The sequence below is a fragment of the Excalfactoria chinensis genome, chromosome 5 (assembly GCF_039878825.1).
Source record: "Excalfactoria chinensis isolate bCotChi1 chromosome 5, bCotChi1.hap2, whole genome shotgun sequence".
Classification (NCBI taxonomy): domain Eukaryota; kingdom Metazoa; phylum Chordata; class Aves; order Galliformes; family Phasianidae; genus Excalfactoria; species Excalfactoria chinensis.
Window position 1 is genome coordinate 54,039,258 of NC_092829.1, and position 23,774 is coordinate 54,063,031.

Below are 23,774 nucleotides of genomic sequence, written 5' to 3' on the forward strand. Positions count from 1 at the left end.
TGGCCCAGCTTCTTATAGGCTCTGCGAGAGGCAGGGCTCTCGTGACGAGGTGGCCGAGTGGTTAAGGCGATGGACTGCTAATCCATTGTGCTCTGCACGCGTGGGTTCGAATCCCATCCTCGTCGTTAAGCTTTTCTTCTCCCGTATTCTTTCTACTTTCTTTTTTTCCCCGCCTATTATTTATTATTATTTCTTTTTTCTCCTCACAGGCTGCACACAAACTCTGGCTCCGGGCCCTGCCGTCAGCCCTGTCCCTCCCTCCCGCCGCTTGGGGCCGCCCGCCTCCCGCTGGAGGTTCGCTGTGAAGAAAGAAGGGTTGCGACAGGGCGCCTGTATGTATCGTTATGGAGATTTTAAGAGCTTCATTCGTCACTAAAACGCGCCGCCATCAAGAGCTCAGTTTTTCAAACGGCACCTGCGAGGGTGGTTACAACAGCTGGAAAAGCTGCGTAGAAGTTTGGCCCCTTGGTCATGTTTATTTAGGTCGGTTCTCACACAGCATTGACCTCACTGGGTGCTTCAAACAGGCTCTCGCTGCTAGAAAGCCAGCAAATGCTAATAGTTGTGTATTTCCAGCAGGACTTGGTAGAAACGGGGCAGCTGTGCAGTGTGAAACCATCAGCCCTGAACTCTAATGTGACCCAAACAGTCCCTTCCAACTTGGGATATAGTCTGTGTTAACTACAGACCTTGCCTAGGAAGGTCTGGTTATTAGTGTGGCTCTGGGAAACCTTAACCCTGCAGCATTCATCCCTGGCACCACATTCAATGCAGATGCGAAGCAGAACTTCTCCAGAAGCCATTGTGACTTGGGGTGGGGGGGCTGAAAGGCTTCTTAAAGCACAGCATGACAAGCAGAGATCATCCATATGCCAGCAGGCCTGTTGTTACGCTTGCTAAAGAGCACCAAGCCTTCTGGATTTCTTCGTTCACCTAGAAAACAAGCTTATAAACTGAAGAAAAACTGAACACTGAGAGAATACAATGATTGTAGTCACCCTTCGAGAAGCCAAGAAGCAATGATACAAACACTGATGGAAAAATCAGAACTAGACTGATATTTATCATCCCAGAAACGTTACCGTAAAGCGTATTAAGAAAAACACTCTGAAACAGCTTTTACTTTTCTTTAAAGCCAAACATGACAAACAAACAGGAAACAAATCAGCTCCGCGGCACTCTCTGGTTTGACTTACAGCATTCTCAGGGGTAATGTTTTGATTTTAAAAATCAGCTTGACAGTAAAAGTACAAGCAGCTTTTATGTATGACACCCAGTATATCAAACGTTACAGCAGCTCTTAACGTACAGTACAAGAACACAGTAGATCGAGAGAAAAATATCCCCTGCTTAATTTTAGCATATGTACTGAGTTATCTCCAGCCTAGCAGCAGACTCAAAAAAGACTGAGGTGAGAGGCCATGCTGCCTGTGCCAGGTGTTCCCCAGGCATTCACTAGGGGCAATGTAATTCTAGAGTCATAATCCCATCTTCTTGCCTTTTTACAGATACTGTTAGCAGCCAGGACAACCCACCAGCCACAAGTCTTCCCACCAGCCCATCCCAATTCACAGGCAGTTTGTTCACCTCAACCACAACAAAGCTTTAGGTCTTTACAAGGCTTTTCTGGCCGTGCTGGAACCTTGTCTGAAGATGTCACATCCTCTGTCAGTCCTCCCAGTCCTCCATTGCCCATTCAGGCATCTTGGAGCAATAGTCAAACTCTGCTCCCTTATAGCGCAAGGCATGTAGGTACATCACCAGCTCCTTGGGAGATGGGTCCCTCCTTGTTATTTTACACTCCACGCATAAAGGGTCCCTTTCCTCTGAACTCTTTTCTCCTGTTTGCCTACCCTCATTTTCACATGAGCCCAGTTCTGTATTTGTTTTAAGCGTTTCTAGGTTGGTATTGCAGTTCAGCGGGTAAGCTGCTATTTCTTCTGTCTCAGAACCCTTGATGTCCTCAGCAAGGCAAGAGTTCTCACTTACAGGATCAGCCTGCACAGATTCTGTGCACTCACTCGAATTTCCAGAGTCATTGTTTTCTGCATTAGAATTCAAGTCCTCTTCTGAGATACCCAAGATGTCCAGGCTTTGTTTGGAACGATGCTCCTCCACCAGCGCCTTAAGGAGCTCTTCATCTGTCATCCCAATCTTTCCACCTTTACCCTTTTCAGGGCCCCAGGCTTCCATATTATAGATGGGGTCATTGACGATAGGGTATCCTAAGTACTGCAAATGGACCCGGATCTGGTGTGTCCTCCCAGTACGTGGAAGACACTTGACCACGCTGCTCTTGCCATTGTAACTGAGTCTCCGGAAGATGGTTTTGCAGCATTTCCCTTTGGGGTCTACACGGCACACTCCCACTTTGTAAGAAACAACCAGAATGGGCTCTTCACAGACCACCTCGTGTTCTGGAAACTCCCCCACCACACGACAGACATACTCTTTTTCCAGCTATGGGGAGAAAGAAGAGTGATGGTCAGAGCAGAATACACGGATTATCGAGTCTCATCCTAGTTAGTTCTCTCTCTTTTATCAAGGACTTTTGTAGCTCATCTACTCCTTAAGTTCTATTACACGAAAGAAGAAGTCAGCTATGTAACCAAACTGATCTCACACTTCCTCCTACTGGTTGGGAATTCAATTAAATTCCCACATATTAAATTCAAGAGCCACCTCTCAGTGTTTTTAGTTGCCACCTTTGTTTCAGTGCACTTAAATCCTGGAAGCTTGTACCCTACAGCTACGGTTGTTTAGCTTGAGAGCCAGTGAAAACAGAAATGAGAGAAACTTCCTAAATGTTAAAGTGAAAGAAAGGATCATGATAAATTCTAATTCTATTCTATTCTAATGATAAACAGAACTGCCCTCTGACTAGCTGATGGACTAGATGACCTCGAGAGGTCCATTCCAGCCCAAACTATCCCATGGTTTGTCCACAATCTCACAGGGATACAGTCCCCTTCCAACCTTGTACTACCAACATCACTTACATTTCTGCTCAGTCTTTCTCTCTCTAATCCTTCTCAGTACAACTAGATGACCATAAGCAGTTCTGCAAACTCAGGCTTTGTTTAAAGCGAAAAACTTCCTGGCTTATTGATTCAACCTTTTTCAAGACACCACACAAGAAAACCCGAGAACAACCCTCACCTGCCTCTCCCGAACCTGCTCATCGATCCTCTTGGATACCTCCACTGTCTTGGCAAACATAAGCACTCCTGAGGTCATGCGATCGAGGCGGTGTATGGTATGCAGTTCCTTCAGGTTATGCTCTTTACCGAGGATGAAGATGACGGTGTTGTGACGAAACCTACCGCAGGGATGCACGGGCAAAGAGGACGGTTTGTCTACAACCACCACCTCATCGTTCTCCACTAGGATTTGGACAGGCTGGGCAGTGACTGGAGGCTCGTGGCGATGCACTGTATTCCTGAGAAAATCATTATTCTGCAAAGAAAACAAGTAGTTCCAACAGATTAGATGGGTTGGGAAAGACCTTAAAGCCCATCCAGCCACCGGCTGGTTGCCACCCGGCCTTGCACACCTCCAGTGCTGGGGAAACCACGGCTCCTCTGGGCAGCCAGAGCCTCGTCACCCTATTAAAATGAAACCAACATGCAGAGCCATCCCAGAGCGCACTGCCCGCCGTCAGAGCCCAGCTGCCACCTCCCAAGCCGGGTTAAGGGCATGCACACAACACACTCGATTTGCCGGAGCCGCCCACCTTCAGCACGACGTCCAGGTCCTGTACAGGCTCCTCGTTGAGGCGGAGGCGCCCTGCGCGGGCGGCAGCGCGGTAGTAGGAGAGAGGCTGAGCGCGGAACTCAGTGCTGAAGACCTGCAGGAGGCTGCGGCCCACCCAGCGCCCTTTGCAGTAGGTGCGGAAGTCGTAGTAGTAAGGCCGCACCTTGCGCAGCCCTCCCTCGAAGTAATACGAGGTCTCGGCGAAGTGAGCCGCGCTGAAGCTCACTCCCGACCTCAGTTTCCGCGGCGGCGGCACGTAGCATTCCCCGGCCGCCAAGCGCCGTTTCTTCCGGGCTGGGGCCGCCGTCTCCTTCTCCTCGCCCACCTTCCCAGTTTCGGTTTTCAGGCCGGGTCCCGGCTCGGCCATGCCGCCACGAAAAGAAAGCAGCCGCAGAGGCCAGCTCCGCGCCACGGAACGAACAGCCGTTTCCCACAGCGCGCCGGCGCGCCCCGGGTCGCAGTGCGTGACGCCGCTCCGCGCAGCCAATCATACGGGCCGCCGCCTCGAGGCCACGCCCCCTACAGCTTGGCGCCCCCGGAGGCTCCGCGCGGGAACGGGGCGAATCCGGCAGTAGAGTGTGAGGGGAGCCTTCCCATCTCTCCGCACCCACCCCAAGGAAGAACATAACGGAGAACGACCCAGAGATAGACGGGGTTTTCTCAACCCACGATCTGCTACCGCAGCTTTAAGGAAATGGATGACAAACAGGAGGAGGGCACGCTCTTGTAATTAAACTTAGACAAACGAGGGCAGGTCATTGCATTGTCTCTTATTTTTCTCCAAGCACGAGGCAGAGCAGTCAATATTAAAGAGTTTTTTAGTGGAGTTTTAAGTATGCCTGTATGCTTTTGGGATTCTTTGTGAATAGATGTTATTATGTAGCTTAACAGAGAGCATATCTGGAACTGTCTGGATCAACTCACTGGAACCAGACACTGCCTCTAACAGCTTTTGCTGTTAGCATCTTTTTCTCCATAACAAGCTCGTTAAAGCAGCACTAAGTGCATCCACTGATACAGCTCCCACTCAGAAAGCAAAACTGTACAGACCATCTACAGCCACAAGTCCCACTCATGAACTTTCTGAAGTGACTTTAGAGATATCCTTCCATCTGTCAAAATTCATCCCTGAGGCAAAGAAAACAACAGTTACCGCCACGCATTTGCCTTCGGTTCAGTGACAGAGTTCAACAGGGTTCAAGCCTTCAGTCTGCAATCCCTATCTAATAGCAAATGCATTCTACTCTCCTGCTGTGCCTTCCTAGCCAAGCCTCTTCCTCATGACCTTTACAAACGGCATCTGTCAGGAATCCAGGATCTCTCAGCAAAGCCAGCAGTCAAGGAGAACAAGCCCACAAGGAGAGCTGGGAGGAGTAACGCTGCTCAAGGAGGAAGAAATGTTTACCGAGGCCACTGCTTTTCCTTATCTGTCAGAGGAACGTAGATCACCCCCATCAGCTGGGTTTCAATTATCTGCCCATCGCTGGTTTTGTCATATTGCATCAGAACTTGGTTTGCACCTTCAGGACCGACAGGCAGTATCAGCCGTCCTCCTGGCTTCAGTTCATTCAGCAGCTGGGAAGTAGAGAAATCAGAATCAGCAGAGCCAAAAAAAACCAAAGGCAACAGAAACCAGCCAGGCTTGCCGAATAGACTGACAAGGAAGGTTCCAGTGGTTCCCTAATTAATCATATTGTAGCTCTTGGTGAAGGCATGCAACTGCATCCCTAACTCTTACCTCCTGTGGTACTGTAGGTGCTGCTGCTCCAACGTGGATGGCATCGTAAGGAGCCTCTTCCGGGTACCCCTGCCTGCCATCTCCAACTGCAGGAGGAATAAGCATGCAGAAATGACTTTTTTCTCCTCAGACAACTTCACACACACAAAAAAAAAAATCAAGATTCCTTCTATTCAAATCCAGAGTAGGAAAACTCTGTAAGCAAGGCTGCAATCTGAATTCCCAAATCAGAATGCTGTCTGCTAAAAACATCGCACTGGTTTACGTTTTAAAAACCAGAGAGATTTCTAGAATGGCTGAAGCCAGGAAGACCTTTAAGTAGCACAGCAGAGCCTTGAGATTCCAGACACTGAAGGAGCTGACTCGAGTTAAAATAAAACAAATAAAGGGAAACCAAAACCAGTGTGTGAAGAGCTGCTTGAATAAACCAAATCCTGGATGTGGTACAACCACTCTCCTCTGAAGAGCATCTCTTTCTGAAATAAGATAGGCACTAAACGTTTAAAAGTAAGACTCACGATAGACTGCCCACAGAAATGAATGCTGTTTGCTTATATCCTGGTGTTCAAGTCAGTGTTACGCTGTGCTTACTTAGGGGTTTCTACCAACGGGTAGGAAGCAGCAACACAAACTGGAACGATTGCTTCAACAAGCAGAGCTCTGCTGACAGCCAGAGCTAATGCACGCTCACAGGAGAGGACAAGCATCCAGAGAGCTCACCCACAAGTTTTACACGGCCAGAGCTGAGCAAAGTTGGATCATCATCTTTGACGTTTCTGATGGATTCATTTACCAGCTCTCTGATGTGTTCTATACCCACAGCTTTCCCTGTTGGGCCTACCTAGAAAGGAAACAGCAAACATACACATATATACCTCCCAAAGCATAGAAATTTGTACATCCTGTACGTACAGAGACATTTTATATGACAAGTTACTGTAGGGACTGGAGTATTTCCAAAGAGAAACTTAAGAGCAGCTTCCAAACAAGAAGGTACAAACACTGTGAAGTTTTGGTTTTAAGGCTGAATAGCCCCAGTTACATTAGCAGACAGAATATCCACTCTAAAAATGCTTGTATTTGTCATTAATACAAGCCAGCTTGAGAAGAGTTCACCCCTTCCCTCTGGGTTCTTCATGCCAATGGCAAGCTACTTGTCCTGGTGCACCTTGCTTGCTAGGAACGCAGTCCTGTGAGCTTACCATCCTGGCAAAGCAAGCAGTAAGATATCCACTTCCAGAGCCAACATCCAGTGCTTTTGCACCTTCCACAAGCTGATCCTTCAGCAGTTCCAGCGCATGGGCATGCTGCGTGGGTACAAACACAGGAGCGTGAAACATCCCTGTCCACTTTCTTCCTCCTACCACTTTTCATTATGTCGTTGTTTCAGACATTCGGCGCTCTGCTTTAAACACAGCACAGCAAGCATCTGTCTGACACACGATGAGCGAGTGAAGTGTTTCATCTCTGACATCTTCTTACAGAACATCATTGAGGAAGAGGTTCAGGAATAACGATCTCATGCAACAACTGGGCAACGTTAACAGTCACATGGAATTACTACCAGACCATAACTTAAATATATATATGTATATAGTACTTAAAGAAACAGTCTCAATAACTATCACCTTTCTGTCTTAGTACAATTAAAAAAGAAGGAGGTAGAAACAATTTCTTGTAAAAGCAGAAGGTTTTCTCTCACCATGTGTGGCGCACTGATCGTAGCCTTGTATCCTAAAAGGAAGCCAGGTGACAAACATTATATGACAGGGAAGTGGCAGCGAAAAGGCTCAAATAATTAACATCTCCCTCCCCCATTCCCTGAAACAAAATATGAAATCGTTTTTCTTTTGCCTCATTAAAGCACTTCATTGGCTCGTAACCTCCTCCTGTAGGACAACTAATGAGACCAAGACAGCTTCCCATTGCCTCAGTTCTCAGCTGTTGGTGCATTTTGAACAGTCTATCCCGTCCTTGCCTTTGGATCCCGCTGTTGAAACACGGCTGAGAGCTGCTCTTCTTGACCCGTCCTAGAAGCTCACCCACAACTCACCGATAGACTGAGGGGAATCCATGTACGGGAAATACTTGATGTAGTGACCTCTGTCAGTAGCTAACAACACATCAAACACTCGCTGGGATTTAACGATCCCTTTTTCTGGAAGGTGAGCAAAGAACAAAGAGAGACTTTAACGCACAGCTGCGGATCCACGCCCAACCAGCAGCACACCCCGGACGGCCACCGCCAGCCCCGAGCGCCCGCTCCGCACTCACTATACAGGTTGTTGACCAGCTCGGGGTGCGTCTTCCCGCTGGAGGTCCAGGCCATGCTCCTGGAGAACAGCAGTCCCATCAGTGCCAACGTCACGCAGGGCAGCAGGCGACTCATCCCACGGCCGGCCTAGCAACAGGAGCAACCCCGCAGCTCAACCCCGTCTTATCTTAAACCCCATCCCCCGGCGGCTCCCTCCGCTACCAGCACTCACCGCGCAGCCGCACCGGGCCTGCTCTAAGTTCCGCCCTTTGTCAAGATGGCGCCGCAGCGGCGTCGCTCTCTTTTTAAGCCGGAAGCCTATTCCCCGCCCCGTTCCTGTTAGGCCGCGACTGGTTAACGGGAAAACTTCCGCCCTTTTCCAAGATGGCGCCAAAGCAGCGTCGCTCCTCCAAGCCTATTCTCCGCCCCCGTGCTTCCGGCGGAGCGCGATGACTGGTTAAAATCAGAAGGTCGGAGCGTGGTGATTGGCTGAACTCAGATGCCAATCGACGCTCTGCCGGAAGTCGCCGTGGTTTCCTGTACCGAGGTGCGGGGTGATAGTTGGAGCGGCCCGAACAAGCGCGTCCCGGCAGGCTGTGCTGACTGGAGTCGGGGACGCTGCGGCCTAACAACGGCCCCTCGGCGCTCCGCTGGGGTGCTCAGGGGAAGGTGCTTAGTCGTTTGTACCTTGTCCCTCTTACAGGTCTTCATGATGAGAACGATTGAGAGCATCGACTCCGAGGTTACCAGACCCAGCGAGGATCTCTGGGCTGAAATCTGCTCGTGTCTGCCGCACCCGGACCAGAAGGATTCCGGTGAGGCCTTCACCGACTCGTTCCTGGAATCCTACACCGATGGAGGAAGCCGGGCCAATGGGGTCCCTGCCCAACAGAACCCAAAGCCCTGGGCGCCCCTGAACGACTCAGAGGTGTATTTAGCATCCCTGGGTGAGTGCTGGATAAGGCTCTGGGGAGGCTGAGGTGTCTGCTGACGGCTGTGGTATCAGAGAGGGTGGCGGTCACGTCTCTGGTTGGTTACTGCAAGTGCTTTAGTGGAATGGAGAAATACAGCTGGAGCTTGTCACAGAATCAAATGGCTTAGCTTGGAGGAGACCTAAAGCCCATCCAGTATTGGCATCCATCAGATCAAGACTTGGGACTGAATTGAGATGCCGTGATGGATGGAGATGGGATCAGATATCCACAGTCTCTTTGGGCAGCTTGTGTCACGGCTCCACCACCTCTTAGGAAGAATTTCCTCCTAACATCTGACCTACATCTCCCCTCTTTTAGCTCATTTAGTTTGAAGCCATTCCTCCTTGTCCTATCGCTATAAGACTGTGTAAAAAGTTGGTCCTCCTCCTGCTCATAAGCTCCCCTCAAGCAGTGGAAGGCTGCAGTGAGGCCTCCCCGGAGCCTTCTCTCCTTCAGGCTGAATAAACCCAGCTCACTCAATCTTTCTTCATAGTTTTTTTTCAGCTCTTCCATGGAAAGGAACACTGTATTAAGTATAAGCCAAATATATATGTGTATTTTTTTGTATCTTTCTTCAAACAGCACGTATTTCCATCGTTGTTGACTCGAGAAGGGGAAACATTTTGAACTCATTGTCAGCCTTTGTGCTGCTGTGTTGCCAGCATTTGCCTCCCGTGGCTCCAAGAAATAATGAGATGTTTCTGTGTGTAAAGAAAAAAAAAGTGAAATAATTCTTTGACTCATTTTTGGGGGAGGCAGAGAATCAGGAAAGATGCTTTCTAAATAACGCTTGCTGGAACCTCTGGTCTAGCATAGCAGAGTATGGCAGATTATCCTGATAATCCCAGTGCTATTGCTTAATTCCTGCGTAATCTATAGAACCACGAATTGATTGTTAGCCGTGTAAAAGCTAATAGAAGCACGTGATATGGGGAAAGATAAGGTTACCACTATTGAAGCTGACATCCTAGCATAGCTAAAAGCAGCAGTCGTTATCTCTTAAGGCCGTGCAATTAGCCATCCTGTTTTAAATCTTTCCTGATCTTTTCATGTTGTACAACAGCATTCAGCTCCAGGAAGGATGCTTCTGCTGCCTGCTAGAAGAAGCCTTTGGGGTTCCTCCGTGCTCCATCAGTTGGGCTGCTATTCATCCGGCTGTGAAATATTCAGTGTTATGGCTCTTCTCTGCTTTTTCCTTTCTGTGGAGTTACTTTTAATCTTGGTTCAGTTTGTAACCTGGTTTTCAGTGCAGGCACACACATGCTTGGCTTACGTATGCCGTTTCTGCACGCAGAAATGGGGCAGGAGAAATGGGGATGCTGTGGCAGAAGTGAGTTTTAAGCTTTTATTTCTGCCAGAGCCTCCGTTTTGACTCTGTTACTGTTTTAGACTGTTGTTTCACAGAAAGCTAAGTAGAGCTCTTGGTATCTGATGAAAGGTGCCATAGGAACAAGGCAGAATTTGCTTTTCTGCTGTTAATTGCTGCTGCAGTTCTAAAGTGCTCAGAAAGTGCTAATGGATAAATTTTTACAAGCAGGCTTCAGACTAGGTCTGTATTTGTTTTCACACAGTCAGAATGAAAGCATAACACTAGCACAAAGTTTCTTTTGTGTATTATTCTGGCTAAGTCAACACAAGTATAAAGCTGTTGTGGGTTTCTACGTAGCCAGGATTAGCAATTGTGGGATGGTACCATCGGCCTGTCAGTATATTTGGGCAAATAATGATATTTCAGGTCTTAAGGATTGTTAGAGACAGATACTTTTAGTGACAGCTCAGTTCTGCAACACAGGATGAGCTCCAAAAAGTTACAAGTGAGCGGCCCTGTTGTGAGCTGTTACAAGTTAATAGCTGGCCCAGTTTGAGAAAGAATCTGTTATAAAGTGATTTTGTGACTGGAGGAACTCGTAACATTTGCTTCCTTGCAGCTTTGTGTGTTGTAACTGGATTATCCTGCGTCTGCTAAGAACACTGTTTTCATTGTAGCCTGTGGCTGAGAAACTGACCGTATCACATTCTGTTCTGAGATATCCTACTGATAATACTGCTGTGCTCACTGCAGGTTTTTTTCCCCCCTCGGTTTGGGCATTATTTGGATTTCTTACTACAGTTAATGTGAGTTCTATTCCGTGCCAATTTGCATGGAAATTGTAGGCATGCAGTGCATCTGAGATCTGTACCCTTCTGTGTAATTTCATCAGAACTCAGCGGTAAGTGGAAAAGTTACTAAAACTTAGAAGTGGCCAGAGTGGATCGATCTGCTTGTTTCCTTCTGAAGAGCTACCTGAAGTCACACGAAGGAAATACTGTCATGCAGACTTCAAATGCAAGAACAAAGTTACTGAATAAAGACTTAAGTATTGAAATGTTAATTTGACCTTTTTTGATATCAAAATGCAGACACTCGTGTTGATTTTTTTTCTTCCTCTCCCTCAGAAAAATGAAATAAAGAGCCCTAATTTGCCTCTTCACAGAGAGAAGGCTGATGAGAATTAAAGGTTTATCTCAAGAGGTGACCTCCAAGGACATGCTGCGTACTCTGTCACAAGCAAAGAAGGAATGCTGGGACAGGTTCCTCCAGGAGAAGTTTGAGTCTGAATTTTACGTAGAGGGACACGAATCTGATGAGAGGTAATAAGCAGGTTAATAAGGGATTGTTACTACTTGCAATAGGACACTGTGACAGAAAGTCTCACTGCAACTTGTCTGGACTGACACGGTCTTTCTGGACAACTTTGGTAATGCCAGTTGGGTCACACTAGAGGAAAACAAACAGGGCACGTATGGACTGAACTTTCAAAGCTTTTCAGCTGGAACCTACTTGACAGTTTCCCTTGTCACACTCGGAGCAGGGAGGGAATGTCTTAACGGGTCTCAAATTCCATTAGCTTTTAACAGTGAACTTCAGAGCATTTCCTGCATCTCTGTGAGGGCCTAGACAAGAACTGCTTCAGAAACAAGTGGGATTTGAAGCTCTTTCCAGGGTTGGTATCAGACCTGAGATTTGATTTCATGAGTGGTTCTCAGTTCAGTGCCTCTCTTACAGTGCTTCCTCTCTCACCCATCTATAAAAGTATAGATGATGTATGAATTGAGAGTCCCTTCCTAGACTGCTGAAGCAATCTGCGTTCTCAATTACTTATAATAGTCTCTATATCTCTCTTTTTTGAGCTGACATTTTTCATGATTGCTTCTATTTGGGGAAAAAATAAAAGAAAAAGATTCTCTTTTTTCAAGTATGAAAAGTAGTTTGTGTTTATAATAGGTCTTAGATTCTTTCTTTGACAGTTAACTTGATTTATATTTAAAAACAAGCTGTAGATGTAGGTGTTCTCTCTACTCTGTTTTTAAAGGCTGTGGATATTAGCCATGAAAGCATTTTCCTTGCTAGACTTTGACTAAATGAAGCTAGAGGTCACCCTTGAATGGTACTGAGGCTATCTGAAGCTCATCCAGCAGTGTAATTAAGCAAACCTTAACTTTTAAGTGCACAGATCACCTCAAGGACACTACCAAGCAAAATAATGCTCTTGTTGAGGAGCAAGAGCGAGATAATTTTGTTGTGCAAGGACTGAATGAATTGTGTCAGTTCCTGGCAGATGAACGTAGGCACAAGTTTCAGAGCTACAGTAAGTTTTAATCAGTATTTAGATGAAGATAGAGTAGGTCTTTTCCACCAGACCAGCTATTGTGAAGTAGGCTGTAGGAGATTAAGTATATTAGTATTCTGCAGTATTATTAGCATTCAATGATGTAGGTGTATTGCCTGTATTTCCCCCTTAAACTTCTTCTGTCAGTCTGTATCATATCTTGTGAAGCTTTATTACTGTCTTGTCCTTTGCTGTGTCTTTGCTTTCCCTCAGCACACTGGAGCATCTAAAGCGATGGCTGCAACCTGATAAAGTGGCCATCAATACTGAAGAGGTACAGTGCCTCATCCCTCCGGAATCACAGGTAGAGAAACAGGAGACTGAAGAAGAACGTCCAGCTGCTGAGCAGTGAGATATACAGCAGCCATGCCTCAGAGCTGCCTCATGTCCAACCCTGATGAAGCTGTGTGCAGCAACAGTAATGATAGGAAGAGGGTGGGGGGTAAGTAATGAGTGCCAATTGTTGGTCATTTAAGGACAACAAAATGTTCAACACCAAAACAGCGCTGGACCTCCAAGGATATCGACTGGTGTTTGTTGTGGACAAGCGTGGAACAGAATATGCTGAACTGCAACCCTTTTTTGATGTAGTCCCAGTGTGTAGCAACCAAATTGTTCTGGCATGAATGTGAACTGTTTGTAACTCATCAGGAGTTGTATTGAACTGTAGGGGGAAAAAACCAACCCAGCAGTTGTTTAGAAGCATCAAAAAAGATAATGGTCTAGAATAGAACAGATCAAGCAAGCCACTGAATCATTTTGTGTTCTCATCTTGTACCTTCTTTATTACTAATTTGGTCTTTTTTCTTTCTTTCTTACAAAGTCTGTTGTGCTGTTTGGTTTTTTATTTATCAGGCTTCACTATTAATGGGTTGGCCCTGAGCTTTACCCAAAGGAGGACAGAGGTTGTTCACCTGTGTAAATTTGGAATCCTAAGGGAAGCTGTCACTGCAATTGTTCAATTGATCACAGTATTGAGATCGTAGCAACAGAAGGCTCGGTAACATTCTTCTCCTTGTAATGTTCCCTCTAAGAATGTCCCACTCGATTGGCCATCCCAGCTTTGTTTCAGAGTGGACTGGAGGAGGAATATTTTTATCGTTGGTCATTTTGTACCTGTCCTCATTTCCCTCAGCCTCTCCTGGAGAGGGTCAGGTGAGATCCTGTATCAGGAAAACAAAGAGTGATAACCGAGAGGCTCCAAATAGCTTGTTTTCATCACAAATGAGAACAAAATTACCTATGTTCAAAACATTCTAGCATGTGTGTGTGTGTGTATATATATATAGTTCATTCTGTTTAACTCTACAGAGGGTTGTTTCCCATTTTCTGTCAATAAAAGAATCTGTAGTCATGTGTAAGCTTCTTTAAGCTGTGCTTTGTCTTGGCATTGACGCTAAAGGTCGATAGAGGGAAGCAGTGTACGTCTTCTGTGGGATAAAGCTCTCTCTATGGAAAGTGGAGGAGTAGTTCTAGTAGCTGAAGCACATTAGATTGTTCATTATGTACGAAATTACATTTGTAAAAGGGGCTTATCACGTTCATTGTTTCCTGTCTCTGTTCAGTTATAAATGCACTGTTGTTTTATTCACTGCTGGCTGTTATTCTGTTGCTGCTTCATCAGCGTCAGGACTGGGTGTTTGCCCACACCATTAGCTTAGTGCTGTAACCACCCACTGCAGCCTCACCGTTCTCTACAGCAGTCATAATTCTCCATTAGAACAAATGTAAACATGTGAGAAACACCGCGAGTCACCTGAATGTCAATGATACAAAACAACTGCACCAAAACATTTAAAGTCCCAGATCCACATCATCTGGCTCTGCAGTGTCACATCATCTCTACCCACCAGCTTTGGCATGGCCAAGAAAGCTGGCAGAGGACTGTGCATTATGCTTTTGTTACATTATCATGCTGAACACTGGTTAGGAAGAAACACAAGTTTTCTGTTTGTGGCTGTTGATTGATAATGTCAGCACAAGAGAGTAAATTAGGTCCTGAAGCAGTGCCTTTTCAGCAGAGACTAGACCTGCCAAAACAAAAGTGGTAATAGATTGGCGTTTAATTGGAGACCACATCCAGATCAAGCAGTGGATCCAGTCCCATCAGTCTGCAGGCTTGCTCTTTGTCTGACTCAGTCTGACTCGATGGGGATGTAAACACTAGGAGGGGAAAAAAAGCAATCAGCGTATGGACAAACGAGGAGTTCAAAGATTCTATAAGTACACAAACTTCTACCACATATAAATATTGACACCCGAGTAGTCAAATCCTTTATTGCTCGAGGAAAGAGACAACATCCACTGAATTCACTACACTGCGGTGGCTGGAAGAGCACACGCTGGGAGCTGTCAGATAAACCATCCCTTGGAGATACTGAGCTGAAGGGAATCAGATTTGGGATCGATCTATACTTACAAACTCATACTTTAAGACTGTTTCTTACAATACAGCTTATATGGATAAGGTGTGATGTGTGCATTTGTCAATGTTACGTGTGGTTTTGCAATAATTGGTGGCAATAATTCACGCACTGGGAGATGTGCCAATCTGAACAGAAGAAACAGCAACGAAGGAAGGGCTGTTGATAACAGCACCGTGGTAGAGGAAAGCAAACCAGTCTGAACGTGGTGTGTTCTGACTGCTACACTGTGCTTAAAGAGATCACATGAAACCAAAGCATGAGTTGGCAGTGCAGGGTAACGATGCTAAGAATATCCTGCTCCTCTTTCATTGACAGACCATCTAGGAGTTAAGAGAACTGCTACAGAAGGAAAGTTGATGCTGTGATGGCTATTTTGCAGGAAAGATGCCCAGGATGGACATTTTCAGAAGTGAATTTAGGTGGTCTCTGCAAACAGATATTGAGCTCCTGACACACACAGATGTTTCTAAGAGATGACCTCAACATTCAACCCAAAAAGAGGATAGAAACCACAGCAAACTCACGTTCCCTGTCACCAGCCATGCCAGGTAGGTTGGGCACTGAGATGTCACTGCAGACACCCCAAAATTGATGCTCCAAGAAGCATTGCTGGTTGGCGGGTGAGGATTGAGCTGCAGCTTCCAAACTCATCTCTGAGCCCACCATCCAATCAGAGCCAAAAACTCCTAGCATGGGGCAGTATGAGACTTGGGATAAGAGATTTCTCCTACAGCTCTATGGAAGTACTAAGGATTAGGTCAGAGAAAGTTCTTCCAGGGTAAGGATGTGTGGGGTGGATGAATCCATCCCAGCCAGCAGCAATTCATTACTTTCTATTATGTTGAAGCTGCATCTCTAATCTAAAATGATCTTTTAAGAGCCTCCTGCTTTCCTTATCAGAATGTTCTGCACTTTAAAATTAGCGGCCGCTCCCAGCCAGGCTACAGAATCAGAGATTATTTTCTTCCAGCTGAGTATTTGGTGGGGATGAGTGCCCTTCTTTACAGCCAGCTTTCAGCCATTTTCAATAGGGCCGATCCATGTTCATCAGATAGAGGCAAATCAACAGCCTTCTCCCACCACAAGTCCTAATTTTGTTGAACTTCTTCTAGGACCGCTCTGAGAATTTCCATCCCTGCTAAAAAGAAAAGACATTTCTAGCAGATGATGATGATGATGATGATTTTTAATTTCCCCTGACTTAAATAAGGCATGAAGATGAAAAGATCTTTAATAAGAAATCAGAGAGGGAGCTGATGGGCAGTGACCTGCTTTGGGTCTGGCACCCAGACACCCAACCGTGTTAAACAAGCAGCTCTGATAACCTGTGCTTCCTAATTGTGGAGTGCACAGGGATCGGTGTGTCATTCCATAATCCCCCAATCTACACTAAGTGATGAAAACCATTGGAGACCCACTGAGGTTTTGGCTGAACTCCCAAATGTTTTCTGCTTTTAGTCCAATTTGGGAGGCTCTCAAATCAACCCCAGCTGCAAACAGGGTTTAAGTCCAAAGCCACAAATACAAAACCCCTTGGCCAACTCATCCTGCCATTCCCAAGAGAAATCAGTCAAGTCACTTGGATCTTCTGAGTCCTCCAGCTGGAGGACCAACCTAAACTTGCTGCTGAAATCAGTCAGCAGCACAGAGCCTGGTGTCTGTGTAATGAGGTGATTCTGGAGCATATTTGGAGCTCCCCAAAACCTCCCCCTTCCTGGTCCATCACTATGGGATCCCTATGCTGCATTCACCAAAGCTCACAGCCACCAATCAGCCCCAGCCAAACATCAGTTGGCAGCCCCAGCACTCAGTACTCACATGTTTGGGGAGTTAATTTTTCCTCGCTCCATGCACAGTTCATGAGCAGCTCCACTTCTTCCATTGGCCTGTAGGCTCCTTCACTCTGCAACCCCAAGACCACCCTCATCCCATGGCTGCCCTCATCTCATAACTGTGCCATCCTTACTCTGTAGTTGGATGTCCATCCTCCAACAGCAATCTTCACCCCATGGCTATGCATTCATCACCCCATGGCCACCCTCTGTCCCAGACTGGGCTACAGTCACCCCATAGTTGCCCTTGCTCTACGTCTGGATCATCTTCACACCACGGTTGGGTGTTGGGTGTCCATCACCTGATATTTGGTTGTCCATCGACCTACAGTTTGGCTGTCCACCACCCCACAGCAGGACCACACACACCCCAGGTTTGAGTGTCCTTTATCCCAGAGCTGGGCATCCATCCCCCCCCCTTCCCCACAGCCACCCTCATCTTCCTCTCCCTCAGGCAGGGCAGCCAAGGAGCTTCACATGGTCCCTATGCCCACGCTCTTTGTTCTCCCCCAACTCAGTGAAGAGACCTGACTGCAGAACAGCGGGACAAACGTGACCATCCCCACACATAGCAGGAATACCCACCCTGCGGGTGGGAACGCCACGCTCCTCCCCAGCTTTTAATCACGGCGCTCAGGCATCACAGCGACAATAAGGAGTGAGAGCGAGGATCGCAGCAACCAGAGGACTTGCGGTGAGCAACAGCTGGTGAATGAGATGCATTTCCCCATGCTTTTGAAACAATCAGCGAGCAGAGGGATCTTGGAGCTCTCTCAGAGCCAGGCAAGCTCCGGGCAGATTACGGGTGGTGAGTGTGCTCCGCAGAGGGAGTCCTGCTTCCTTAAGGGAACAATATATATAAATATGTATAGATTGATGCTGGATGGAAAGATGGAAAAATTGAAAGATGGAAATTCAGCGATCAGATTTGCTTCTAGTTTCCATCCAGATTTTGTTTTCCAGGGCTGGATGCACAGACCCGGAGCTACTTTAATTATTACATGAAGCAGAAAACTATGATATCTCTCACTAAACTCTGGGAGTTAACTAATAAGGGGTATGGAGGCTGTTCAGCAAGGGGAACAGAAAGGTAAATGTGACAGCGTGGGGTCCCACGAGTAATTTTGTTTTTCCCTGCACTTTCAGTCAAAAGAGGTGTGTCCCCAGTTCTGCTGCTGTTAGGAGCCCTGTGGCTGTGCTGGGGACAGCTTCCACACGCTCTGAGGAGGACCGAGTGCTGCAGGTAATGAGCCAAAAGTGGTAAGGAAAGAGAGAGAGGACAGGGACTGGAGCCAACGGGATGCTGAGCTGGTTCAGTGATGGGAAGGCAGTGCACGGGTTTTCCTCTGGAAAGCGTGGTGGAGAAGTAAATATCCAAGGGGATGAAATAATGGGAGGGGAAAAGTTGGGCAGGCTGGGATGTGTTAAAGCCTCCTGCCCATCTCTGTGGCTGGAGGCAGGGAACGAGGCTGACAGGGAGACACTGAGAGCAGGAAGAAATGCGGGTGCCTTTATTTCCCTGCTGCCGCCAGCTCAGGTTACTTTCAATCCCGGATCCCCAGCTGCTTTCCCCAGCAGGCAGCTCACAGCAGCAGCAGGGCTGTCCAGTTAACCACTTCCTAGCCACGCTCCCTGCTTTTTTCCACACCAAAGCCTCGGTGTGCAACTATAGAGACCTAAACCTTGCAGAACTAGACACTGGGGACTGTTCTTTCTGCCCAGAAGCACAACCACAGTGAGTCTCTCTCCTCTTCAGGGCCAAGCCTTGTTGAGCCCCTGCCTTGCTGAGCCCTTGTCATGGCACAGATCCCCAATGACTCCTGGCAGAACACCTCAGCCCCTCTCTTCACAGGCCTCGACCTCTTGCTGGAGCTTAAGCCACTCTTCATCCCTCTCTACACCACCCTGGTGGCCGTGGCCTGCATGGGGAACCTCTTCCTCATCCTCCTCATCGCTCTCACCAAGAAGCTGCACTGCACCACCAATTTCCTCATTGGCAACCTGGCGGCGGCTGACTTTGTCATGTGCCTGGCCTGCGTCCCTCTGACCGTCTCCTATGCCTTCGAGGTGCGGGGTTGGCTCTTCGGGATGTTCATGTGCTACTTTGTCACCCTGATGCAGGCCACCACCGTGTTCGTCTCGGTGCTGTCCCTCACTGCCATCTCCATTGACCGCTACATCGTCGTGGCCTACCCCATCCACAGGAGGATAAGCCGCAAGTCCTGCGTCTGCATCGTGGCCTGCATCTGGCTTCTCTCCATCCTGGCCTCCGTTCCCACCTCGCTGCACACTCAATACTTGGATCTCAACGCCATCGGCCATGACATGATCATCTGCGAGGAGTTTTGGAAGCACAAGGAGAGGGAGAGGCTGCTGTACTCGTGTCTGATGCTCCTCTTGTCCTACATGCTCCCACTGCTGGCGGTGTCGGTCTCCTTCTGTGCCATCTCCTACCACCTGCAGAGGAGGAACATCCCGGGAGCTGCTTACCCATGCCAAGAGAAATGGAGCAAAACTAAGCAGAAGACCTTCCGGGTGCTCACCATCTCGGTGGTTTGCTTTGCGGTCTGCTGGCTGCCCCTCCAGGTGGTCAACTTCATCAGAGACATTGATGAGGAGTTCACCATCCTGGACAAGAGATACGTGAACGTCATCCAGGTCTCGTGCCACCTGATTGCCATGAGCTCTGCCTGCTACAACCCCTTCATCTACGCCTCCCTCCATGACAAGTTCCGCTTCCACCTCAGCAGTTACTTCTACCGCAAGAAGAAGAGCTCTGGCATCGTATCCTACAAAGCTTCTCGGTTCAACACTTGCTCCACACTGGCAGATGCCCCAGCCGGGCTCTCGGATAAGATAGCTTTACAAACCAGGTTCTCTTAGCTGAACTTCCCCTACAGGCTTTCTCTTGGGCCTGGATGTAGACTTTTGTGCTTGGCAAGGAGAGCAAGCACCATGGAACAAGTGATAGGATGTCTGTCCTCAAGTAGCAGCTCCTCTGAGCAGCTCAAGGACATTTTATTCCTTGACACAGAGCACACTGGTGCAACAACAGTGAACACCACAACCATGTGGAAATAGGATCACCTTGAGTAGGATTTACCTGCTAGCCCCCACAGAGATGCAGTGGGCACTGGTGGGTGTTTCTACCTGGTCTGACTCAAGAATCTGTGCCAATGAAACAGCTTTCACTTGTCTTGTTGAAACAGAACAGTGTACATATATCTGCACTGACGACTAGGTGTATAACTGGTGTGATATAGTGTTCCATAAGCCTGTTTTCAGAATTGCCTACACACACACACTGACATGGTCAAAATCTGCCTCAGTGTGAGTGTTTGCTTTGTGTGCAAGGAGAAATGTTCACACTGTACCACTGGTTGTGCAGCAAGGCTGGGTATGGGGTATACACACACCATAGATCTCCAGTCACAGCTGACGGTGCCAGGGGGCTGGTGCTGTATTTGCAGCACAAAGATGTTTCCTTGTAGCGCATATAGGGGTTGGTAAGATATTGGGTGCATTTAAAGAAGTCTTTGGAGAACACCCTATCATTTTGTAGAATAAAGATTGTTCCTAAGCAACAGATAGCATTCTCTGCCTCCGGAGGAACACCGGCTCTCCCAGGCAGCACTCAAAGTGCTGTCCATTTTTTCATTTAAATTGCAGTCCATGGATGAAAGGACATTATATTTTCAGAAGTGTGCGTTCTGCCAGCTAGCACGCAGGGCACACTGCCACAGCTTGTGTTGAGTGCTGGGGACACTTCCATTGTCTACTTGCCTTTCTGAGCAACCTCATCTGTGCAACCTCATCGGATAGTCCCAGTTTCTCCAAGCCAGAAGTGTGCAGCCAAACAAGACAAGGCAGGCAGAGCTCAAGGGAATGGAGCAGGTGATAAGAAAGATAAGTTGTGTGCTTGCTGAGGAAGACGTCCTCAATCTCCACTCAGAGTGGTTTAAGATGGTATATGTTCCTCTTGGGCAGAGGTGGGAATCCTGCTCATGGGCTACTCTGACCCCAGAACTGCTAAATAAACTGTGGATTACACTCTGGTGTCTCCAGATGCTGATTGGACCTTAAGAGCCTCAGGAAACAACCTGCTGTTGGCTCACCTTGCTGCTGAGACCTTCATGGGTTCCAGTGGCCATTCTGGAACAGGAGACAGAAATCCATCAAACACAACACAGCTCACTTTGTTGGCTTCTCGCAGCTTTCTTCTGGCTACATTGGGTTGTGCTTAGGACTGAGGCTGAAGTATTTGTGCTGGAGGAGCAAAGCCCGGGTCACTGCTTGTCCCTCCTGCTAATAAAGGCTTAAAAAAGCTCAGGCTGTGTGTTTGTATTGATTTGAACTGAAAGATAAGGCCTGCAGTCACTCCCCCTGTGAGCAATTTGATCTCATCCCAGGAAAACAATCAATCTGGAAGTGTTTATCCATCACTGCCACGGGCAGCTGCTCAGAGTCTAGTTGGCAACCGGGGCTGGAGCTCTGAGGTTTTCAGGGAAGCTTTGCTATGACACAGCTCTGCAGTTCCTTTCTTTCTTTTATTTACAGGGAAATGACTCACAGTGTGCATTAACTCACTTGGACTTCTCACTACAGCAGTGCCCACACCCTGGATCCACCTGAAATTTTGCAATGGCAAATAATGGGTCTCGGTAGCCACTTCACACTGCTCAGATATGGGTCGCAGTTGCCTGCTGACCCTCAGCCTCCTGCCTGGGGAACTCTGCACAGATGTGGGATTGTGCACTGAATCCCATTTGCCTGCATGCTGCCAGAGAGCACGTGGCGCTCGCAACAACATTCTGCTTGATGTGATTAGTTCTACATTTAATTAACATGGGGGAAAAAAAGGGAGGCTGAAGAGTGATTAAGCCACCCAGCACTTGCATTTCCCAGCCCCACTGTGCTGCTGAGCACAGAGGATGCCTCTGATGGGGATGAATCAGGTGGGATGCAGCAAAGAGCTCATGATAGTCTTCTTAAATTAATGCTTTTTGACATAACCACATTCCTTCCCTTGGATTTTGGTTCGCTCTGGCTGTGCTCCACTCTCAGGTGTGTGATGGTGGAAGAGAAGCACGGAGCCAGAAGGATGGACAGATGATTGGATGAGTGGATGGATGGATGGATGGATGGATGGATGGATGGATGGATGGATGGATGGATGGATGGATGGATGGATGGATGGGTGGATGGATGGATGGATGGATGGATGGGTGGATGGATGGATGGATGGACAGGCTGAGAGTTCTGCTCATGTTCTCCAGGCAGTGAGCACTGCTTTGCTCCTCTGAGCTTTTAGTTATGCTGCAACCATGGTTCCTCTGCTCAGCACATTGAGCACTGCCTATGAGTCAACACCCAAAGCCAAGTCCAACCACACGAGTGCTCAGGATGCTGGATAGTTTTTCTAGCGCTGAAGTGCTGCTTGATCCTGTTGTACTTGGTAGGCAACATCAAACAACACAAATAGAAATACAAATAGGCCCTTTCATCTCGGATTTTCAGACTGTGCAGCAAAGCTCATTGCAAGCAGAGGTGTTCTCTGTGCCAGGGATTGCTTTGTTTTGCCGCTTGGATTGAGAGTTTTGTGCTACTCCAGGGGAGGGATGGAAAAAAACACACAAATCCCTAAAAACATGAACAAGCCAATAACAACCTAAAAAAAAAAAGCCCTACAGAGTTGCTGCAGAAGTGAGCTAAAACAGCCAGAGATGTATTTCTCCCACCTTGTAATAGATGCTAGCACTTGAGTACCATGGGGCTTGCATGTGGTTTGAAATAAGCGAGGCATCTCAAACAATAGACACCTGTCCTCATTAGGAGCAATGCTTCATGCCAGCTGGATGTCCCCAGGAGAGAAGAAGGGAGAATGTGCTCCACCTGCCTTGGCTTGCAGATCTTCCCCTCGCTAAATGCCGTGCGGAAATCCCCAAATCCCTGTTTCACTTACAAGCAGAACGAAACCTTTCTGCGACCTTTCCACCTCATTACGTGCCGTGAGAACTGAGGAGAGGGAGGATTTTCTCCCCTGTGCTCAGCTCAGGCTCTGCACAGCTCTGCTGCCCTGTTGTTCAGATGTCAAAATCCAGCTAGCAAAGCCCAGCCATGGGCAATTTGATTTTCTCTCTTGTCACAACGAGCACGTGAAGAAAAGACCATTTTGTTATGCTGGGGACAAGTTTGGAGTCCTACTGGAGTTGACAGACCTGCACCCCAAAGCAATAGCAAATACTCCAAGTCAAAGAGGGATGCCATTCTGAGAGGGATGCCAACTGCTCTTGCTGTTGCATGTGTTTTGAGGCCAGAGGAAGCTTTTCCAGACATTACACAGATTTTTTTTTCCCCTGTGGGATGAAGCGGTCTGGAGAATATTATCTGTGCGTGGTGTTGAAAAGTGCTCAGGGCTTTACAAGGAAGGTTCTCCTCCTGCTTAGTCTCACAGCAAACAAAAGCCATAAGCAAAATCTTTTTGACCTTTGGCTAAAGATGCAGGGAAGACAAACCAAAAAATGAGAACATGCAATGTAAAGTCTTAAATAAGCAAATTCACTCCAGCATCAGCTCTTGTTTCCTTATCCTATTGCTCTGGAAAGCTGTAGGGACTTCTCCCTCTTTAACTCCTAGCCAGCTGGAAGGAGACATGCAGCTGGGACATGCTGTAGCTGCTGCTGACCCAGTGGTTTCTATTATTTTTTCCTTGAACACAACAGAATAGAAACACAAAAAAAGGAGCAAGACCAGCAATGATAGCAGATGTAGGTTCTGGTTCAGCAGTGTGCAAAGACCCAAGAGGAAGGGGCTAAGGAACAGAAGGATTTCCTACAGAGGTGGGATTGTGGGAATGGGTAGGAATGATGAGTTTTGGCCATCTGTGTGTCATTGGCATAAGTTTGATCTGCTCAAGGTTGAATTAGAGGCACTTACAGAATAGGCAGATTTGGTAGGTTCTGTGCTACAGCAAGCAGTAAACAGACAAGGTTGAGGTTGTGTCTCTGAGTCCAGTAAATGGAAAGAATGGGGCAGTATCACAGCTCCTCTTTCCCATAGAGTTCATTTGCACTTCCCACTATTTTGTTACACTTAGCTTTAACTGACCTAAAATAAAGGCATTTTTGCATCTTGCCTTGGGCTATCA

General features: G+C 47.5%; 4 protein-coding genes and 1 non-coding gene across 5 annotated transcripts; 3 read left to right on the plus strand and 2 right to left on the minus strand.

Annotated features, from left to right (window-relative positions):
- The first annotated feature begins 43 nt into the window (after positions 1–43).
- TRNAS-GCU (transfer RNA serine (anticodon GCU)) lies at positions 44–125 on the plus strand. The gene has a single exon. It is a non-coding gene; the product is annotated as a tRNA-Ser (tRNA).
- Positions 126–973: 848 nt separating this feature from the next.
- RPUSD2 (RNA pseudouridine synthase domain containing 2) lies at positions 974–4,227 on the minus strand. The gene is made up of 3 exons (XM_072337164.1): positions 3,734–4,227; positions 3,160–3,456; positions 974–2,460 (listed from the first exon to the last, which is right to left on the minus strand). The coding sequence occupies exons 1-3, from the start codon at positions 4,118–4,120 to the stop codon at positions 1,669–1,671; spliced, it is 1,476 nt and encodes a 491-aa protein (XP_072193265.1). The 5' UTR covers positions 4,121–4,227; the 3' UTR covers positions 974–1,668.
- Positions 4,228–4,553: 326 nt separating this feature from the next.
- Positions 4,554–8,030, minus strand: LOC140252448 (protein-L-isoaspartate(D-aspartate) O-methyltransferase-like). The gene is made up of 9 exons (XM_072337166.1): positions 7,978–8,030; positions 7,766–7,892; positions 7,545–7,649; positions 7,194–7,225; positions 6,694–6,798; positions 6,212–6,332; positions 5,492–5,577; positions 5,159–5,328; positions 4,554–4,881 (listed from the first exon to the last, which is right to left on the minus strand). Exons 2-9 carry the CDS (start codon positions 7,878–7,880, stop codon positions 4,869–4,871), a joined length of 747 nt encoding a protein of 248 aa, XP_072193267.1. The 5' UTR covers positions 7,881–7,892; positions 7,978–8,030; the 3' UTR covers positions 4,554–4,868.
- A 187-nt stretch (positions 8,031–8,217) lies between these two features.
- On the plus strand, positions 8,218–13,725 carry CCDC32 (coiled-coil domain containing 32). The gene is made up of 4 exons (XM_072337167.1): positions 8,218–8,292; positions 8,449–8,692; positions 11,194–11,350; positions 12,583–13,725. The coding sequence occupies exons 1-4, from the start codon at positions 8,245–8,247 to the stop codon at positions 12,719–12,721; spliced, it is 588 nt and encodes a 195-aa protein (XP_072193268.1). The 5' UTR covers positions 8,218–8,244; the 3' UTR covers positions 12,722–13,725.
- Positions 13,726–17,203: 3,478 nt separating this feature from the next.
- Positions 17,204–20,955, plus strand: LOC140253358 (prolactin-releasing peptide receptor-like). The gene is made up of 3 exons (XM_072338871.1): positions 17,204–17,321; positions 17,774–17,870; positions 18,384–20,955. Exon 3 carries the CDS (start codon positions 18,425–18,427, stop codon positions 19,508–19,510), a length of 1,086 nt encoding a protein of 361 aa, XP_072194972.1. The 5' UTR covers positions 17,204–17,321; positions 17,774–17,870; positions 18,384–18,424; the 3' UTR covers positions 19,511–20,955.
- Positions 20,956–23,774: the final 2,819 nt, after the last annotated feature.

Excerpts from the sequence above, each read along its gene's own strand:
- RPUSD2 (XM_072337164.1), bottom strand. The coding sequence starts at position 4,120 with ATGGCCGAGCCGGGACCCGGCCTGAAAACCGAAACTGGGAAGGTGGGC. Across the intron at positions 3,457-3,733 it reads ACCTGGACGTCGTGCTGAAG|AATAATGATTTTCTCAGGAA; the intron begins GTGGGCGGCTCC and ends TTTTCTTTGCAG. Across the intron at positions 2,461-3,159 it reads AGCAGGTTCGGGAGAGGCAG|CTGGAAAAAGAGTATGTCTG; the intron begins GTGAGGGTTGTT and ends TTCTCCCCATAG.
- LOC140252448 (XM_072337166.1), bottom strand. The coding sequence starts at position 7,880 with ATGAGTCGCCTGCTGCCCTGCGTGACGTTGGCACTGATGGGACTGCTG. Across the intron at positions 7,226-7,544 it reads GGATTCCCCTCAGTCTATCG|GATACAAGGCTACGATCAGT; the intron begins GTGAGTTGTGGG and ends GCTTCCTTTTAG. Across the intron at positions 6,799-7,193 it reads CGATCAGTGCGCCACACATG|CATGCCCATGCGCTGGAACT; the intron begins GTGAGAGAAAAC and ends GTACCCACGCAG.
- CCDC32 (XM_072337167.1), top strand. The coding sequence starts at position 8,245 with ATGCCAATCGACGCTCTGCCGGAAGTCGCCGTGGTTTCCTGTACCGAG. Across the intron at positions 8,693-11,193 it reads GGTGTATTTAGCATCCCTGG|AGAGAAGGCTGATGAGAATT; the intron begins GTGAGTGCTGGA and ends GCCTCTTCACAG. Across the intron at positions 11,351-12,582 it reads GGACACGAATCTGATGAGAG|CACACTGGAGCATCTAAAGC; the intron begins GTAATAAGCAGG and ends GCTTTCCCTCAG.
- LOC140253358 (XM_072338871.1), top strand. The coding sequence starts at position 18,425 with ATGGCACAGATCCCCAATGACTCCTGGCAGAACACCTCAGCCCCTCTC.